General features: G+C 43.3%; 1 protein-coding gene across 4 annotated transcripts in view; it reads right to left on the reverse strand.

The window, feature by feature from the left end:
• Nucleotides 1–18,511, reverse strand: part of macf1a (microtubule actin crosslinking factor 1a) — a 225,173-nt gene that overhangs the window by 82,131 nt on the left and 124,531 nt on the right. For 3 of the 4 annotated variants that reach the window (XM_042011769.1, XM_042011771.1, XM_042011772.1), the window contains exons 19-36: nt 18,388–18,483; nt 18,090–18,215; nt 14,559–14,711; nt 13,755–13,766; nt 11,622–11,776; nt 10,591–10,717; nt 10,329–10,512; nt 10,078–10,244; nt 9,784–9,962; nt 9,563–9,701; nt 9,273–9,466; nt 9,004–9,163; nt 7,810–7,893; nt 7,624–7,731; nt 7,446–7,544; nt 7,227–7,349; nt 7,052–7,143; nt 6,835–6,970 (exon numbers count right to left, since the gene is read on the reverse strand). In XM_042011769.1, the coding sequence (XP_041867703.1) occupies nt 6,835–6,970; nt 7,052–7,143; nt 7,227–7,349; nt 7,446–7,544; nt 7,624–7,731; nt 7,810–7,893; nt 9,004–9,163; nt 9,273–9,466; nt 9,563–9,701; nt 9,784–9,962; nt 10,078–10,244; nt 10,329–10,512; nt 10,591–10,717; nt 11,622–11,776; nt 13,755–13,766; nt 14,559–14,711; nt 18,090–18,215; nt 18,388–18,483 (2,334 nt within the window). The remainder of the gene's footprint in view (nt 1–6,834; nt 6,971–7,051; nt 7,144–7,226; nt 7,350–7,445; nt 7,545–7,623; nt 7,732–7,809; nt 7,894–9,003; nt 9,164–9,272; nt 9,467–9,562; nt 9,702–9,783; nt 9,963–10,077; nt 10,245–10,328; nt 10,513–10,590; nt 10,718–11,621; nt 11,777–13,754; nt 13,767–14,558; nt 14,712–18,089; nt 18,216–18,387; nt 18,484–18,511) is intronic. The other variant, XM_042011770.1, reaches the window with a different exon arrangement.

Raw genomic sequence — 18,511 nt, forward strand, 5'->3', positions numbered from 1 at the left:
TCTACTCCTCTCTTTGAAGCAGAAAAACTTGAGGATGAACCAGACCAGGTAGCTGGGCTGTCTGAGCTTCTTCCTGATGACATGGGGCTGTATGCACCATTTGATGAAACAACAGGGGTAGAACTATCTCCAGAATCCACTTTCTCCTGAATCTCTAAAGCCACATCATTACTTATCAGTCCAAATGCGACGGCATCACTGAAACTTGAGACTCGCTGTCCAGTAGTAGGATCAACTAAGCCTCCTTTCAAAAACTGCTTGGTGGCTATTTCCTTGACCATTTCTTCTCCAACTAAACCTCTTCTAGAGGCTTCAGGTAGCGGGAGTCTATCTCCAGTGCTGATGTCGATGATCCCGCCACTGTCGGCCTGGCTTTGGAGCAGCCTCAGTGCTGGAACCGGGTCGACTCGCTTTAATGCAACAGCCTCAGCAAGGTTCAACTTTTCCATTGTGTTTTTATCCTGAACACCTCGGAATGGTTTTATCTCCAAGAAGCGTTGCCCTGTTTCGATATCTATCTTCCCCTGGTTCACAAGGTCTGAATATGGCACAATGTGTGCAGTTTGAGGGTCAATCACTCCTTCTGTTACTGTGGGAGAAGCCATGACTTCACCAGCTGAGTTCTCATCTAGAAGACCTTTAGAAACCGCCTCTGTCAGCGTCAGCTTCGATCCGGTGTCAGGGTCTAAAACGGCTCCAGTTGATGCTTGAAAAGCAACTGCATCAGGGTGACTTGAGCTGCTGGCTTTTCCTTGATAGACCCACTCTAGCTCCTCAAGTCCAGGGGCAATGGACCGATCCACTAGCCCTCTATCTACAGCATCAGAAATGGAAAGCCTCATTCCTGAAGCATGGTGTATTATCCCACCTTCGGCCACCTGAATCGCCAACGATTGATAAGCCTCCTCAGATGAAATAAACCCTTTCTGAAGAGCTTGATCCAGAGGAACTGGAGCCTTAGACTCTGGATCTACAATCCCCTCCATCTGTAGCTGTAATCTGGCTTTCTTTAGGGTTGTTGTTGAATCTGTGTCCTTTCCTTTGTACGCCTTTTCTAATGCCATCAGTTCTTCTCTTTGGTCTTCGTCAATCAGCCCCATGTTAGCTGCTAAAGTCACAGAGACTTTCTTATCCCTGCGTAGGTCGATGACTCCCCCAGACGCCACCTGAGCTTCTAGAAGTCGAGCTGCGGTGTTGGAGTCGATCAACCCCGCCTGAGCTGCATCCCTCACCCCACAGATCTGCTTCTTCTCCACATCCACGACACCTGCAAGGGTTTTCTCTGACTTCAGGACGTTCCACATGAGATCTTCATCTAATAAACCTTCGTGCATAACTTCTTCCAAGCTAAGTGAGTCACCACTGCCAGCATCCAGGAATCCCCCAAACAGACCTGCCTTAGCCATTAACTTGACTGCGGTGTGACCCGGGAGGAGACCCTGAGCTACAGCCTCGTCGGGAAGCAGCTTTTCTCCATCATCTGTCATCAGACCTCCCTGTTTGAGCTCGAGGACCAACCTCTCCATCTCAGCATCCTCACCTTGTTTCTTCAACTCTAACTCTAAAGGTTCCACGTCCTCTAAAGGTTCCACGTCCTCTAAAGGTTCCACGTCCTCTAAAGGTTCCACGTCCTCTAAGGTTGTCTCTGTTGAGGGTAAGTTTGATTTGATTTCTTCTGATTTAGTCTGGGAATGTTTAGTCTTTTTCATTTCTTGTGTCTGTGTTACATTAACGCCTATATTTTCTTTAACTCCGGCGATTTGGTCTTCCAACATCTCACTTTTAATATTCTCTGTATTGAGAAGGATTCTCATGATTCCACCTCTGTTATCCTGGTAAAGACTATCCTCTGGATCTGGTCTGGATTCAGTTGCTATCATTTCTGAAGCCATTAAGCTTTCTCTGCCTAACATTTCCTCCTTTTGTTCATGTATTTTACCCTCTACACTGATTTTATCTTCTGCTACAGAAGAGTTATTTTCCTCATTGTGTTTTTCCTCCATCCTCTTTGTCATACTGACTCCAACCCCAGAAACACTTGAGCTGTTTTCTCCATCACTCACAGCTTTTTCTGAGATACTAATACTAACTCCCCCTTCTATCTGCGGCCTAACCGGCACGTCTGCAGCCAGACTGCTTGGCGTATCGGACTGACTCCACTCTTCAGAAGCCAAGGTGGTGGCTTTAACCATCGTGATTAGTTCAGGGTTGAGCAGCACCAACCGTTTTCCAGAACGAGCATCTGCATAGCTGTGAGTCATGAGGTGGAACAGTAGCTTGTGTCTGGCTTGTTCTTCCGAATCTGATTTGTTTGTTGGGGGAGTTTCATCCTCGAGGCCTCTGTACAACGATGGAGGGGATGGAGGTGGAGAAGAGCTGGTGGAGCCCCAGCTCAGGCGGTTCAAAGACAGTGTATGTGACTGGTTCATATTGTAAACATCTGGTATGCAGATGTCTCTGAGACAACTTACAACACTGGGCTCAAGGGCTTCTTCAACAGCCTGATTTAGGGGCAAAACCTTGAGGGTTTCTGGGTTGTACAGACCCCCAATGGCATGCCGTTGTCTTAGGATGTTCCTTGCTAAATCCCCTGAGATCACTCCTTGTTGAAGAGCCTCAGCAATGGATAGAAGTTCTCCAGATTCAGGCCAGAGGAGCCCCATAAAAGCCCAAAGAGACTCAAGGACCAAGACAGCCAGACGAGGAGAGAGAAGACCCCTGCGGATACTGTCCTCCAAATCCAGGCGTTCTCCACTCACAGAGTCAAGAATGCCTCCGTTTTGGAGTTGTCGTGCCAACATGGCACAGGCTAAATCTTGGTCCATTAGTCCGTGACGAACAGCCTCATTGATTGTCAGCCGGTGGCCAGATCGTGGGTCAGCAATACCGCCGGCAAAGAGCTGAGCTTCGAGCAGTCGTACAGTTACTTTCCGATCAATCAGCCCCTCCTGGACGGCACGGAAGATGCCAACTTTTCTCCCAGAACAGAGGCAAACGGTTCCTCCAGGTTGTTGTTTGACAGGAAGGAGAAGGAGACCGGAGTTGTCATCCAGAACACAGCGCAGCTGCAGCTCAGGTAGATTTACCTTCTCGGCTGTGTTTGGATCGATCAGCTCTTTGTGCTGTAGCCTAGCGAGCAGCCGGGCTAACGTTCTGGGAGACAGAAGTCTCAAATCTTCTACTTGCTCTAAACTCAGAATATTTCCAGATGAATCTCTCAGGCCTCCAGTGTTAACCTGCTGTTCAAGAATACGCAGTCCCACCTCTTCTCCTATGAGTCCAGAATCCATGGCTGCTGCTACAGGCAGCGCCTTCAGCTCAGTGTCACCCACAGATTTAGTGTTTTCCACCAAATCCAGAACCCTCTCCAGCTCAGACAGCGACTGCCTGGTGTGAGCATCAACAAGGCCTTGAGTTAGACCTTGTTCCAGAGAGATACTGACAGGAGAGTCAGGCTGGAGGAGTCCACCCGTTACTAGCTGAGCCTCCAGCAGTACGTGGCAGGTGTCCTGGTCGATTAGACCACGCTGGGCTGCTTGGAACACCGAGAATGTTTCCACTGTTCCCAGATCAATCACTCCAGCAACGGCAACTTGATTCTGCAAAAAGAAAGAAAACAAAACACAATCAATGTGGTAAAACCCTTATATTCTTTTATAATGTCATTTGCTGCTATTGCTGCTTAATATGACAAATATGAGAATCAGAAAAAGAAGAAAACTCCCACAAACGCACTTTAAATAGATTATCCTCCGATTAGCATGTTATTTATTTAATGTTTGATTGTTTTCCATATTTTCATTTGCCTTTAATGTTAAAAAACATTTAAATACTTACCTTCACTATTCTAAAACAAGCACTAAGCATGCAACAAAGCAAAGTACCAAGAAGGGCAGAAAAAGCTCCAGATAACACAAAGCAAAGATTCAGAACAGATAAAATTCCAGAAGAAGAGGAAAACTAAACTAAACAGCAACGGTAAGAGAGAAAGCAGGCGCTACTTACCGTCCAGGTTTATCTCGTGGCGCACACACACTAACGGACCGGCGTACTGCTCGGCAGAGCGAGGCGCAACAGGTGAGAAGCTGGTTGTTAGCGTTCTGCATGCCATTGGTCAATATGACTCCTAAAACTCTTTCCACACTAAATCCTCCCCGACTTAAAAATAAACTAGACTGCACTCTGAAAAGAGTAAAACTCTGAATAAACCACTACAAATCTACTAAACAATGACTGCGTGGATCAGACAGTGTTTAGTGAAAAGCGGTTGGGTGGGATTCATTTTTATTTTTGCCTTTTTATCGCTTCATTTTGATGATGGATTTACCGGTTTGTCTCCACAGAACAGGGTGAAGAACATGAGGACAGACAGATTAGAAGTATGACTGCGAGGCATTGAGACCTAAACTGACTAAGCAAACTGATCTTAGAAAGTCTGTTTTGTTTCCATCTCTCATTCTGAGCCTCTGTTTGGATGTCCACAACTCTCCTTTGGCAGCTGTTAGTGAGTTTCAAGCACAATGCTGGTTTAAAGTTTCACACATTAATAATTTGCATTAGAACAAACACAAAAAAATCTCCATTCACACACACACAAACACACTCTTGTGATCTGGACACAACATGCTCAAATGGTGAAGTGAGTGTCTTTGCACAGCAGGCCTCTGGTGCATTTACATAAAAAACTTCTATTCTTCTGGATTTGAGTTGCATAAAAACCACTTTAAATCCACACATCATCAACAACAAAAAACCAAAAGTTATTATCAGAAATTGTAATAAAACATACATTTTTGCAGACATTAAATCAGCTTTGACTGATGGACCAAACAGCAGAAACGAGGAGACGACAGTTTCATGAAGAAACAGCAGTGAATGACGAGTGATTGACTGTGCATGTACACAACTTAACAAAAGTATGAATCCACCCTTCATTTCTTTATATTTCTCTTCCAAACAGCCAGCTGTTCTTTTTATCTTTTAAAGTGGTCTAAATCAGTAGTTCTCCAGCTTTCTGAACGTCTTTCTATCATTTGATGCTTTTTTACTCATTTTTGTTCCACTCCCTGAACACTTTGTTTTTTTTTAGCCACTTAACTCTGATTTATGAATCATTCCAGCATAAAAAAAGCTCCTAACTCAAGAGACGAACCAGTTCTGTATCAAACATAAGGACAACTTAGTAAAGAAGCAGCCTGTCACCTCTAAGCTAAGATAAAGTTTGACAGACATAAAACAGGATTTCAGCAGCAACGAGTTGATTCTCAAACAGCTGTTAGCTGGAAACTTGGCATTTCTCAGCATGGTGACAGAAAGTAGATATGTGGAGGACAAAAGAAGAGTAGTCAGGACTAAAAACTATCTATGGCAGATAAACAGGATCAGAAAGTGATGTCGTGAAGAAAAGGAACAAATCCAGACTCAGGGTCTGAGAGATGTATCCGGACCTTCAGTTGATCCAGCTACTGTTAGCCAAAGCCTCATCAGGCTAGAAGCCATTCTTAACCACATACTACAGAACCTTTGCAGTTTTCCCAGTGATGCGCCACCCATCGACAGCTAATTCGGCATTCATCTTTCATTCTATCTCCAGCCAGTTAAAGTCTTATCTTGACACTTGGTCATCCCTTTCTCTGTTTCTTTCAGCCTCTGATAATGTTTTCTTGTGTGAAACGTCACGCAGCATCCCGGATAAAAAAAAAAAAAACGGTACAGTGCAGTTTCTCAGCCTTGAGACGCTGCTGGGCAGCAACGGCTCCAGAAATGAGCACGATAGATGTCACAGCGCCATCAAATGGGTCTGGAAGGTCAGAAAGTTACGTAGAGCATCTGAGGGAAACAGGGAGCAAAGGCTGAAGTATGCCACATGACACAAGAACTGGACTGCAAATCAGCAGAAACAGGTCGGATGGAGGATGAAGCCTTCCCCGAACCCGGACCTCAACATTACTGAACCAGTGTGGGATCATCTGGACAGAGAACAGAACAAAAGGCTGAAACATCCGTCCTTTAAGGATCCTAGAGAACTATTCCTGAAGACTACTTTAAAAGTTTGACTTTTTAACAACTTTTTCCAGTTTTGTAATAATATATAAAGAAATGTGGGTTGGATTCAGACTCAGAATAACATAAATGGTAAAAATGTCACATGTGGACTTGATAAAGTGGTGTTGACCAAAACATAAAGAAAAGAAACATTATGGTCATTTCTACCTACACAGATGAAAGTGAAGCTGCATCTACGTGAAATGTTTCTAATGATGCATCTATCAGCAGCTCATCTATTTCTACAACTACTCTGCTGCAGCACCACTAAGGCCAAGTATTAACCATGTTAGCAGTTCAGCGTATGCTTTTCTGATGATGATGATGATGATGATAAAATGCGTGGGCAGTTAAATGAAATGACATCAAGCTTTTAGGAGAACAATGTGAGGATGGATTGCTCCATTTCAAGGCCCCGTTCAGACTGAATCATCCAGTAAATTTATTTTTAATCACATTATTTTACTCTTTTAGACTGTTAGCTTAATCTGTTCTTCATCACTTTTCAGTGAAGAGATCAAAACAAAACACAAAAAGCAGAAAAGAATATTTCAGATGATCTAAATACACGTCTGAACAGAGTCTGTGATGTTTCCAGTGATGATGTTTGTAATGAATACACACTGTGTGAATGCACAACATGCCGTAGAACACACACCACCTCTCGCTGGCCCACACATGAACTCACGTTCGGCTTTGCAAGCAGATTCAGACTCAAAGCAACGTTTTACAGAAGCATTTCAACAACTCTGCTGAGCTCCGTCTCGCCCGACCCTTTAACCCATCTACCTTTCTCTCCTCCTCCTTGGCCAGCTGCTGCTCCAGCTGCTGCAGCTGCTGGGTGGAGCTGTCCAGAAGCTGGTTGTAGGTGGCCGTTAGCTCGTCCAGCTGAGCCTCCACCTGAGCACGCTCCTCGGGGGACAACCTGAAGGAGCGTACACAGGTGAAGTCATGCATGTAGAGAACATTAAATGTTTATGTGTCCATACGTGTGATGCAAACTTACTTGCTAGCCTGTTTAGACATAAGGAAGACCTGTGTGCTCCTTATAGCTTCAGCTACCTGGTCCTTCTTGGTAGTTAGCTGTTCACTGATGGCCTGAACAGAAAACACATCAACAACATGATCAGGAACTTTTCTAACTACTATTTCAATGTTACACTTAAAGGTTTGTCATGTACCTGCTGAGCAGCAAGTGATGACTCAGCGCTGGGACCGCCGCTCCGTCCCTGGAGGCCTTTGACCCAGCCCAACAGGTCTGAAACCTGGCCCACTCTGGCCTGCTTCTCCTCCTCCACCTCTTTCTGCACAGGTGGAGGAATGAAAGCACCGACAGTCAACATATCATGTGATCGTAAACATGAAAAGACGCGACTGTAGTGTCACGAAGTCGAACAAACCTCTTCCTCCTCCAGTCGTCTCAGTGCATCGCTGATGTATTTTACATGCTGCGTTGTCAAGGTAACCAGAGCTGTGTAACGTGTGCGTAAGTCCATAAACTAGAGGGATATTAACCACAAAGCAATTATTCACTTTCCATTTGATTTGGAAAATATGTTAAATCTGTAATCTCCTCACCTCCTGAGTGATGGCGTCAGAGGAAGAATGCATCCTCCTCCTCTTGACGGGCGACTTGTGCATGGACTCTACAAACGCTCTGTATGTCATCAGCTGCAGTTCATAATCCTGCAGAGAGAAACCGTCATGAGAAACAGAAGACCAAGCTGCAAACTGCAGGAAACTGAAGATAAAGGAGTTCCTCACCTTCACGGAGGTGCAGTACTGTTTGGAGTGAGTCTGGCACTCATCCAGTTTGGACTGGTTCTGTTCGATCTCAGCAACTAAAGCCTGGAAATGAATAATCATTACTTAGAAAAACATGATCTCCATCATCCGTTACCATCTCACACATGTATCAGTCTCCAGCAGGTGTATTTAATTAACCTCTTCTTCACTTTTCTGCCTCCTGTCTGAAATAAATGTCATAAATGAAGTAAATCTACACAACTACATTCACCTAAGAAAAAAAAAAACACTATTTAGAGTAAAAATAATCTTTTAATCATACAATAGCAGCCCAGTTGTAAGGAATTTGTAAAATAATATCGTAACTGTGAGCAACTGTGCAAAAGTAGAAGCTAAAAAAGTAAAACCTGAGCAGTTTAACAGATGTTTTAACACAGATAAGTCAAGGCGGAACCACCTAAATGTGCCATTTGGGTATATTTGCTTTTTTTCTCTAAATTTATCGCAATATTTTTTCTTTCTGTCTTTTCACGTGTAACATGCTTCCAACTCTCACGTCTGTCTGCACTGTAGAGTCGCCATACTTACTGGCTGGAATGCACAGACCTGATTGGCTGAGTGGTGTCATGTGGGATGGCTTAACTCGCATGTGATTGGTCTGTGTGTTTATTGCCCACTAAACTAAGCAAGTCAGTAATTTATTTATTTAGCGGCTCAAGTACCACTCGAAGTGCTTCACTCAGAAGAAAAACTGTTGTAAAAATGCAGTGACACATTATAATAGTCTAAAACAATCAACACAGCAGCTAAAAGTTCATTATTACAACCAGAATATGTAAATGAAGTAAAACAATATAATTAAATAAAATCATATTTAAAAGGTAAAAGAGTGAAAAGAATAAAACTGATCACAAAATGTGGCAAAAGACATCAGATAAACTCTGACTCATGTTAGGTCCAACTGTAGAGCTTTTTAAAAGGGAAAGTTTTAAGCCTGATCTTGGAGACAGAGTCTGCATCCGGAACACGGACTGGTCTCTGGCTCCATGGAGAGAAAACTACAAAAGCTGCTTCTGTACATGAACACTTCACCAGGTTGTAAATCATAAGTTTCTGCTTTAGCTGGAGGTCCGGGTCTGTAAGGGACAGCTTCTGGGTTCGGACCCAAACCGCGGTGACCTTTGCTCTACAGGTTGAGTGTGTGTTACTGACCGTCTGCTGGGCCAGCTGCTCAGACAGGGCTTTGCTGTCAGTCTGTCCAGGTTGTGTGTTTTCTTGTCTCTCCGTCGTCTCTTCGATCCAGTTGATCAGAGCGGAGTGACCGTCTCTGTACTGCTGCAGCGCCGAGCCCAGAGCCTCCAGGTCAGCCCGACTGTGGTGAAACAGAAAGAAAACTCTCAGAACCAAACGTATGTATGACATGTAGCCAGTAAGTGGATCATTTCTATCAATAATCAGAGAGCTGGGTTCTCTCTGCTCACCGCGTCTCCATCTGTCTTTTGATCCCGCTCCACCTCTCTGCCACCTGATTGGCTTTCTCCTGGTAGCGCTCCAGTTCGGGGCTGCGGTCTGGGTGGAGCTTACTGAGCTGAGACCCCGCCTCTTTGGCCTGGCCCACCTGTGCCTGAAGGGCCTGGAAGACGCCCTCCTGCTCGGCGAGCTCTGCCTGCCACCTCTGGAAACGTTCGATATAAAGTCAAAAGTCAGGATGCAAAACAAAAGTTGGGGTCAAAATTTCACACATTGTGCCTTTTCTCCGTGTGGCCTTTACCCCCAGCTGGTCTGTGAGGCTGTGAATGGCCGTCGTGTCTGCAGGAACGATGTCTTCCTCACTCAGTCTGCTCTCGTACTTCCGGACCTGGCTCTCCGCTTCATCCAGGCTCCGCATCAGGAGCTCTACTGTTTTTAACCTGAAGAGATGAAAAATTAAGACGTCTCAGTTTAAAACAAACGGAAGGATTTTAGATGTAAAACGGAGGAAATCTCACTAACTTCTCCAGGTAGACAGACGACAGGTTGTGCAGTTTATCTGTCCTCTCCACCGCCTGACTGAGTTCAGCCCGGAGGACGGGAACGCTGGAGGACGTCGGCTTCTCCTCGAAGAACCTGACGCAACGACGCGACACGTCTCCCAAGCTGGACCGCAGGTCGTCCAGCTCCGACTGCAGCCTCTGCACCACCAGATGGAGGAAAACAGAAAATGACACCACCAACATAAAAAATCCTACAAACCAAAACATTAAGTTATCTTTTGTTTTGGCTCTAGCAGACGGGGATCAAACTGACCTCTTGCTCTGCGATCTGGATGCTGTTGTCTGCGTTTCCAGCTGACAGCCGGCTGGGAGGCGGAGTCTCAATCCCCCTCATGAGTCTCTGCTCGGCCTCCTTTAGACGAAGAGTGATGTTCTGCAGCTCCGACAGGTACGACCGAGAAACTGACTCATCCTTTTCCACTGGAGATGATAAAAATGAGGTCATCTGACTTGTTTTATTCAGCTTTTCTTATTCAGAAGCATTTTTGATTTGTGCATCCTCACCGGTCTCCATGTTGAGCAGCAGGTCCTGGCAGTGCTGCTGCACCTGCTGAACGTCCCTCTCCAGCTCTCGTCTTTCGGCCGGCGTGAACAGAGAGCTTTCTTTGCTGTCGGAGAGGAAGTCAGCCAGCTGGGACTCCAGGTGATCCAGGACGTGCTGCCGCTCTGACGGAGACTGACGGCGAACCTGCGCGACCCAAAAAAACGCTTTGAGTGAAAATGAGCCAAGAAGATGAACAAACTGACCGCAGACCGGCTGCCTCACCGTGTCCAGGGTCCACTCTGAGACGGTCCTGATGTCTTTGAGCAGGTAATGCCAGGAAACCACACTCTTCATGTTCACATGCAGCTGATGCCACAGAGTCATGACCTTCTGGTACAACTGCTCCGTCCTGTTCACACACAAAGACCAGAGAAAATATCTCAGTCTGACTGTTACTGCGACAGCTAATGAGTATGAAGATCATTTTGTTCTTTGTTTCTTTTATGGACCAAATTGAGAAACATCAGTTACTGAACTTTAAGCTGAACAAGACTCAAGCAGTGATGGCCGAAACACAAAATTCCTCAATTTGAGGATGTGTCCAACAATCTGAATGGCTGTAGTTTTACACTGTTTGGGATCTCTACCACCAAAATAAGGAAATTAAAAGACAAGAGTAGTCTTCTACAAGTTGTTTATTTTGCAGACAGACAGGAAGGTAAATAAAGAAATCTTGAATCTTAACAAGAACTCTTTAAAGGGTTACAAAAGTGGAGAAATATGTGATTGTGGAGGCTTTTTGTAAAAGTTTGAGGGTAAATTATTGAGTAAATACTTATTTTCTGAAGCAAGAACAAGTCATGATGTATAAAATAATCTTATTAAATATGGAAAAACATGAAGAGGACAAGAGAATAAATGTGGATTATGCGGTTCCCAGATGGAAATCCCTGATAAGGGATAGAAATTTTCAGGTGAAGTCTACAGATGTTGAATCATCTTGCTGATGGGTTGAGCTCGGACGTCTGAGGAGGGTGCTATCTCCAAGTTGACCACCAGATGTCAGCAGAGATTAGACAATAATCACCTAATCTGAATTTATCAGGGTTGATATGTTGAATCTAGAGAATAGAAATATCTGAATATTATGAGATGAGTCGGATCTTTACCCTGCTGTTGTCTGTATGCCTGATGACGGCTCAGCTTTACCTTTCTCATACTGGATGTTTTCTCTATAAATTCAATCACGTGTCAATAACTCGGTGGTCTTGTTGCTTTTAAAAATGTCCCAACCTTGTTCCGGTCACACTCACCTGCTGGCTGTGTTGATGGCCTCCTGGTTGGGAGGTGGGACGGTGAAACACACTGAGGGGACCATGGCCTCGTTCCCCGTCGGATTAATCACCTTCCACTTGGTCCTCTGAGAGTTGTCCTCCAGCACACACTCCTCTCCTCGGTTTATCGTGATCTGAGAGGAAGAAGCAGGATGCACGGGGGCCGGGGCGGGAGGGGGGGGCAGACGCAGGAGGATGAAGGCGAACGGGAAAGACGGAAGTTGGGGGCGACGTGGAACAGATGTGGAGAACAAGATGAAAATTAATAGAGGTGTTTCCAAATTCAGGAGGTCATAACAGTTGAAAAAAGGTTAGGAGACAAAATGGATGATCAGAAGAAAGCAAAGGAGATGAAATCAAAGAGGAGAAAATGTAACGCAACAAACTCAGAATGTAGCGTAAAATGAAAACATTCGTGGCTTTCATGAAGTTAGCAGGAGCACCAAAATTGTACGACATTTGAGAAGCTGACAGAAGGAAGCCGTGTGATCCGATGGCTGCGAAGTGGAGTTTTAGTAAAACCTGAGCTGGGTTTTCACCACCTCACCAGCACGGCACGTCTCAGAAACCCAGCACAGGATGCAAACAAATTTATTTAGATTCTGTAAATTAGCTTTTAGGGCTGCACATAAAAGGTGGCAGCTGTACTGCTGCCCCCACCCTCCACCCACCCTCTCTCACCCCTACCCTGCACGCACACACATCAAAAACGCAAAGCTATGCACACACAGGAAATACATGAGATGCACACTGAATCCTGAAGCTCGCCCCTCTCTGGCTGACTGAATGAAGCCGGAGGGGCAGTGTGTTAGATTCAGCTCAGCGATTGCCACCTGCTCTTATCAGCTGATCTCAGCGGCGGGATGACGGGGCTGAACGCAGACGTGGACGGCCAGTAATCAGTGTATCGACACATAAAACATCCTGGTTGTGTGAATAAATGGGACCTAAATAAAATTAAACTATGGAGACATGGGAGGGTGATTTAGTTTTACACATAACATGTTTTCCTTTGTAAAAGAACATTTGCAGCAATAGATTTAAACTATTTATATTTTTTTAAAAACTCATTATTAAGAGGACAAATTATATTATTATCATTATTATTAAAAAACATTTTTAAGTACTTCACATTTCTCACTGAAAAAAAAAAAACATTTAATTCATCTTTTCATTTCATTTGAATTAAAGTGACTAAACTAAGTGATTATCTTTTAATATTAACTAAGCAGGATTTTACAGGTATAAAAAATGTTGGTTAACATTTAATCTTCAAGCAATTTAAAGAGCTAACTTTTAATCTGTGTCACCATCTTTGGGTTGTCAACGTTCCCAACACATGTTAGTCACTGCTACACTAAAGTCTTTATTCAGAGGGTTTTTAATGCCTCTTGAAGAAGAAGTTCGGTTAAAGCCAGCTTTGCTGTGATTGGTCAGTTCCACTGGCATGACCTGGCCCCGCCCACACAGAACGAGCACACGCTGTGTCGGGTGATATAAAGGTGAGGTAAAAAACATTTTTTAATTAATTTGATTTCATGAGGACTTTAAAACAAACTCTCTTCTGTTTTTGGGTTTGTAAAAACTCCAGAATAATAACTGAACACAAAATCATTGCTAGTATTAAGCTGACAAACTAAATCAACTAAATTAACTAGAGCATTAAGGTCAGGTTGAGGAGAAAAGAGAAGACAGTTTGGTTTTTTAGTGTTTTTTTTATTTTAAAATTGAACTGTAGGGATTAAGTCAAACTACCTACTGTACTGAGGTTGCTTCTATAAAATGCTTGTGTGCATTACCAGGAATTCATCTGTTTTATTAACATTATTATTAGCACATAAACATAAGATCTGTATGAACAAAATGTAAGAGAATGTAAATGTAAGTATTAAAAATAATAACAAAAACCTTCTTATTCTTTTTTCTACATGTGACCTTAATGCTCCTTCAGAGGAAGGCTTCATTTAGGAAACCAATAAAAAAATAGAAGTAAGCATCAGACAGGAAACAGATTATAGAGCCTGAAATCAGCTGATAAGAAAGCGGCAACCAGGCGGGCAGTGTGCAGTGTGAGAATCTGAGGTGAGAGAGGGAGAATATAGGCAGCTATACCTGAACGTTTGTCTTGCCAGCCCAGCCGACAGACGAGAGGGAGGGAGGAGAATGAGGGAGAGGAGGGAGTGAGAGGGGGATGGAGAGAAAGGAGAAGACACAGGAAAGTGAAGGAGAGAAAGATTATTGTTGGTCATGTGCATGACTGTCCACAAGATTGGTGAAAATGAGCAAACAGCTCTTTGTTTTTGCTAAAACTTCCAGCTGTGGAGCAACCAAACCCCCTTCCTCACGCTTTAACCGGCAAAACTGATCCCAGCTGAATAAATACAGCAGCGTCGGGAGAAGCTGAATGTCCATGCAGAGCTGCTCGACTGCAGCGTTAAAGGATGGGACAGATGCATAATTGATCAGCTTTTAGATTTCCCGAGGACATCACAGCTGATTTTACAGCCTCACTCCTCTTCCCACGAATCTTTACTTCCACATTTTGAGGCTTTTCTAGGAGTCTCAAAGATTCGTCTGAGGAAAACAAAATAAAAGCTCAGAGTTTCTGATCATAAAGGATGTGCTTCTTCAGTTTCCACACAGCGCTGCTGTGGTTTTATTCTAGTCGTCATTCTGGACCACCACAGAAGAAAAAAGTCTTCGTGTTGATGTTTTCACCGATTCGAAAACTAAACCGTATGAGGGAAGCAGTTAAACTAGAAGATACAGAGAGTTGTGAAGGCGCTTAGTGGGGAAGTGCACGGCCACGAGTAGGGTTACAACAACAGAAGAGGGGGCTGGAACTCAGTATATTGTTTTGACCTGAAGTTTCTCAGATTTTCAGCCTCAGGTGAAGCGACAGGTGACTTTTTGTACCTCGATCTGCCTGTAGTCACAGATGGCTCTGATGGGGGTGGTGGCCACCAGCGAGCTCTCTGCGCTGCGGGGGCGGAGCTGAACCACCGTCTTGGCCCGGCCGACGAGACTCGCCACCGTGCTCCGGTACTCGATGAGCTGCTCCTTCTCCTCCTGCAGAAGGGACACGATTGTCATCATTGTTAGTGTGTTTCTATGGTAACAGCTTCAATATACACAAAATACAAGCACACAGCTGAGAATGTCGTTAATTTGTAGGTATTTTGTCATAAACTCCAAGTATTACTTGTAATTAAAATGTTGACCACAAGATGGCTCTGCATGAAAAGTTAAAGAAACCAAAATGAATCAAATGGACTTTTAAGGTTTTATAAAAACACTCCCATCAGAACACGAGTGAATCAACGGGGTCATCCTGTGTTGATTTAGCTGACATGTAAATACGCTGGGAGTGCAGGGCATCAAACTCTTTGATTTAAAATAACTCCTGAACTTTAGTTTTTGTTCATAATTTTCTAGAGAAAAGAAGACGTATCTGACTGAGTGACGCAACATTTCATTTGAGCCAAGGTGAAATTATACATCACGTCTGCAGAGGGTGCATTAAACTGAAACCCTGCTTTTAAATAATTCAGCTGACTTAGGGTTAAAAAAGACTTCTAACTAATTTAATATATCTGTCATTTAGCATGTTTAATCTCAGATACTGACACAAAAACAAAGATGAAACCACGATTTGTTCATTTCGTTTGCAAAGTGTAAAAATCCACTTCTAGTTTTAATCAACACAAAAAATGACAAAATTTGATGTTTTTCTTGAAACCAGATTTTTTAAATAGGTTAAATTTAACTTCAGCTTTTTTCTGTGCTTCATTTAATATTCTGCAGTCTGAGAAAATGTACGTTAGTCCCATCTCTCGTGTGGGTGGAGACACTGAGATGGGTTGCAGTTATTAGAAATAAACTTCTTGATAAGCCCAAAGTTTATCCAACAGGAACACAGTAGCGGTGAAGACGCTCAGATTATGCTGAAGTTAAAAAAGTTCACAGTATGTTTTACTAAACCTGTTAGATTTAATTAGTTTCTGGTTACCAGACTGGAAAATGAACCCCGTCCTGATTGTTTTATTTAGTTTTATTTAGATTTCTGGTTTTAAATCATTTGATTGTTTTTGAGCCAAACTTTAATGAGATTCAGTCGTTATTTAATTTGCTTTTAGAAATGTTTTACTGTTAAAATTAAAAACAAACACTGTATATCTGGTTGTTTAATCCGGCAGAATCAGGCCTGTAAAGATGCACAAGAAAGAAAATGTTTTATTTTGTACACCTGGAACAAAAGCCAAGAAACACGGGGGAATGTCTTATTTTAAAAGCTGTAAACTTCAATGATCACATCTCAGCTAAAAATGAACCATTTTAAAGAAAACAACTTTGTAAAGGCTGATTATTAATTAATAAATATCAGCATGAAACCTAAATACAATATTTTTGTCACATTTAATCCTATAAGAAGAACATTAAGTTTATAACATTCATAAGGAGTTTTTTTTAACACTTCTATACATGTGGCTGGAACTTAAAAGATATTCAGGATTCACTTTTCATCAGATAAAATGATGGTAAAGTTGAGAAGGAATGACTCTGCTGCAGATCTGAGTTTCTCCCTCTGAACTGCAGTAATCCAGTCAAACCACATAAAACACATTTACCAACATTTTCTAACTGAAGCCATTAAATTTGACTTAGTTGCCATTTCAGCCTGTAGATGCAGACCAGAGAGGACTCTGTGTTTCCTGACTCAGCTGTTTGTGTTAGCCTGACCACTAGCCATCAAACATTTAAACGTGAGCTCTTCACCCTGCATTTCATCTCTTTCTCGCTCCGAGCGAAGAGCATCATTAAGGATTTATTATGGAGAAACAACAGGGAGAAAGGTGGGGTGAGAAAAATGGACAGAGATGCAGAGGAGTGAGCCAAGAGTCAGCCTGCATCAAATCTTTATACATTACACCTCAGAAGAGAATTTCACATGGAGATGCAACCTGCAGTCAGCACCAACGTCCTGCCAAGCTCGATTCATACCGACGTAAATTAAAGTGTGGGGAATTCAAATTAATCACCATCACAAGAAACGCCATGAAATCTAAATAAAACTCTTAGATGACACATTTCTTTTAGTGCAAAGAGCCTGCTTTTACATTTGGATTTACAATCGATGCACATGTAGATGTGCACAGTAAAAACTAAATACTAGAAGCTTCTCTGTAACAGAATACTGAGAAAAGATGTGCAAACAAAGCAGAAGTGCAATAAATCTGAACGAAGCGTGGAACAGCTGCTCCATATGTCTGAAAGATGGAGAAGGAGGTTTAATTTCCTCTTCCCACTTTTTATCTGGGTCAAACTAAACGTTCAGCCCTGAGTGCATCGATCTGTCTGAATCAGAGCACGTACTCCTGTTTATTAGGAGGATGCGCTCACTGCTCCGGCCTGTGCAGAGGCACCCACATTAACTACGCCATCTGCTTGAAGTCAGAGGTGTGTAAGACAGTGTGAAGAGGGTGTGGAGATAGCAGGCATGTGAAAATACCACAGGGAAGATGATTCAGTGGCAGACTGTAACCGATTACTTCGCCCTGTCATGCAACGTGCTGCAGTCGCCTGAAGCCCAGTACAGAAACCAGGAAGATGTGAAGCCACAGCTGCACGTCTCTGAGCTCAGACCTGCTGAAACCTTCCTACTGTGTAAGCGCCATGTTTAAACCAGAGACAGGGTCACTTAAAATGTGATCTCTGCTATAATTTATGTCACCAGCTCAATTTAAAGTATACCACAGACCACTGCTGTGGTGGAGCTGGCTAGAGAACGATGAGGAGGACCACCAGTCATTAGGACAAAGCAGGGAATCAGAGAAATCCTTCCTGACTCGGCACAACTCTGTGGGAAGGCGCCACATTGCTGATTTCTGTGGCTGCAGCTCAGACCTGAAATAATAAGTTCTTTGTAAAATAACCATTTATTTTGGACTGATGCTTTGGACATGGCATCTGGCTTTCTCCTTTCCAAAGTGGTTGTATACTATAACCAGGCCTGACAAACAGCAACAAGGATGCTGGTTTTTCACACTTCAGAGGACAAATTTACATCATCTTTGCAGGACTTCAGACTTCAGAGAAAATGCAGAAAGCCTTGGTTTGACTACTTATTTCCATACGTGTTCATTCAGTCTCTTATTTCATCAGATATATGGACAATCCCCCCTCCCAATTTAAGGAAAATATTTATTTTTGGATTGTTTAACAATCACCAGCAGCAACGTGAAGTTCTAATTTTAGCCGGTTTCCCATTCAGTTTATGAAATATGCTTAAAAAAACATTGAATCTAGTGTTCAGTGAGACGTCCTTCAGATAATTTGATGGTTACAACAAACCAAACGATGCTGGATTATGATCTGAACTGCGTGGACTTATAGAAGGTGGACGTAAAGCTTCCTGTAACTGAGTCTGATTCGGCCTGACTGACATACCATCGAGTCCTGGAGCAGGTCTTCCAGTTTGCTCAGTCTGCTGTTCTTGTCGCAGGTGTACTGTCTCTTGATGGTTTCCTGAAGCTGGCGGAGATATGACTCACAGTCCCGAGCATCACTCATGAACTGGCAGAGAAAAACACAAAGATCGTTCAGAGACTGAACACATGGTCACGATCGTGACCTTTAAAGATCTTATCGTGTAAACTCCTCTAAACAAACACAAACACGAGACAGCTGGTCTTCCTCAGACTGTTTACAGTGGAAATGTAAACGATAGCATGAATCTGAATCTCACCTGGAAGTACGCTGTGTTGTCTTTGAGATGTTGCTCCACACACACACACAGCTGGTCCACCCACTGCCACTGCGTCTGCAGAGCTGCACTGTAAGCCTGACAACACACATAAACACACTTATTA

The sequence above is a fragment of the Melanotaenia boesemani genome, chromosome 17 (genome assembly GCF_017639745.1).
Source record: "Melanotaenia boesemani isolate fMelBoe1 chromosome 17, fMelBoe1.pri, whole genome shotgun sequence".
Lineage (NCBI taxonomy): Eukaryota > Metazoa > Chordata > Actinopteri > Atheriniformes > Melanotaeniidae > Melanotaenia > Melanotaenia boesemani.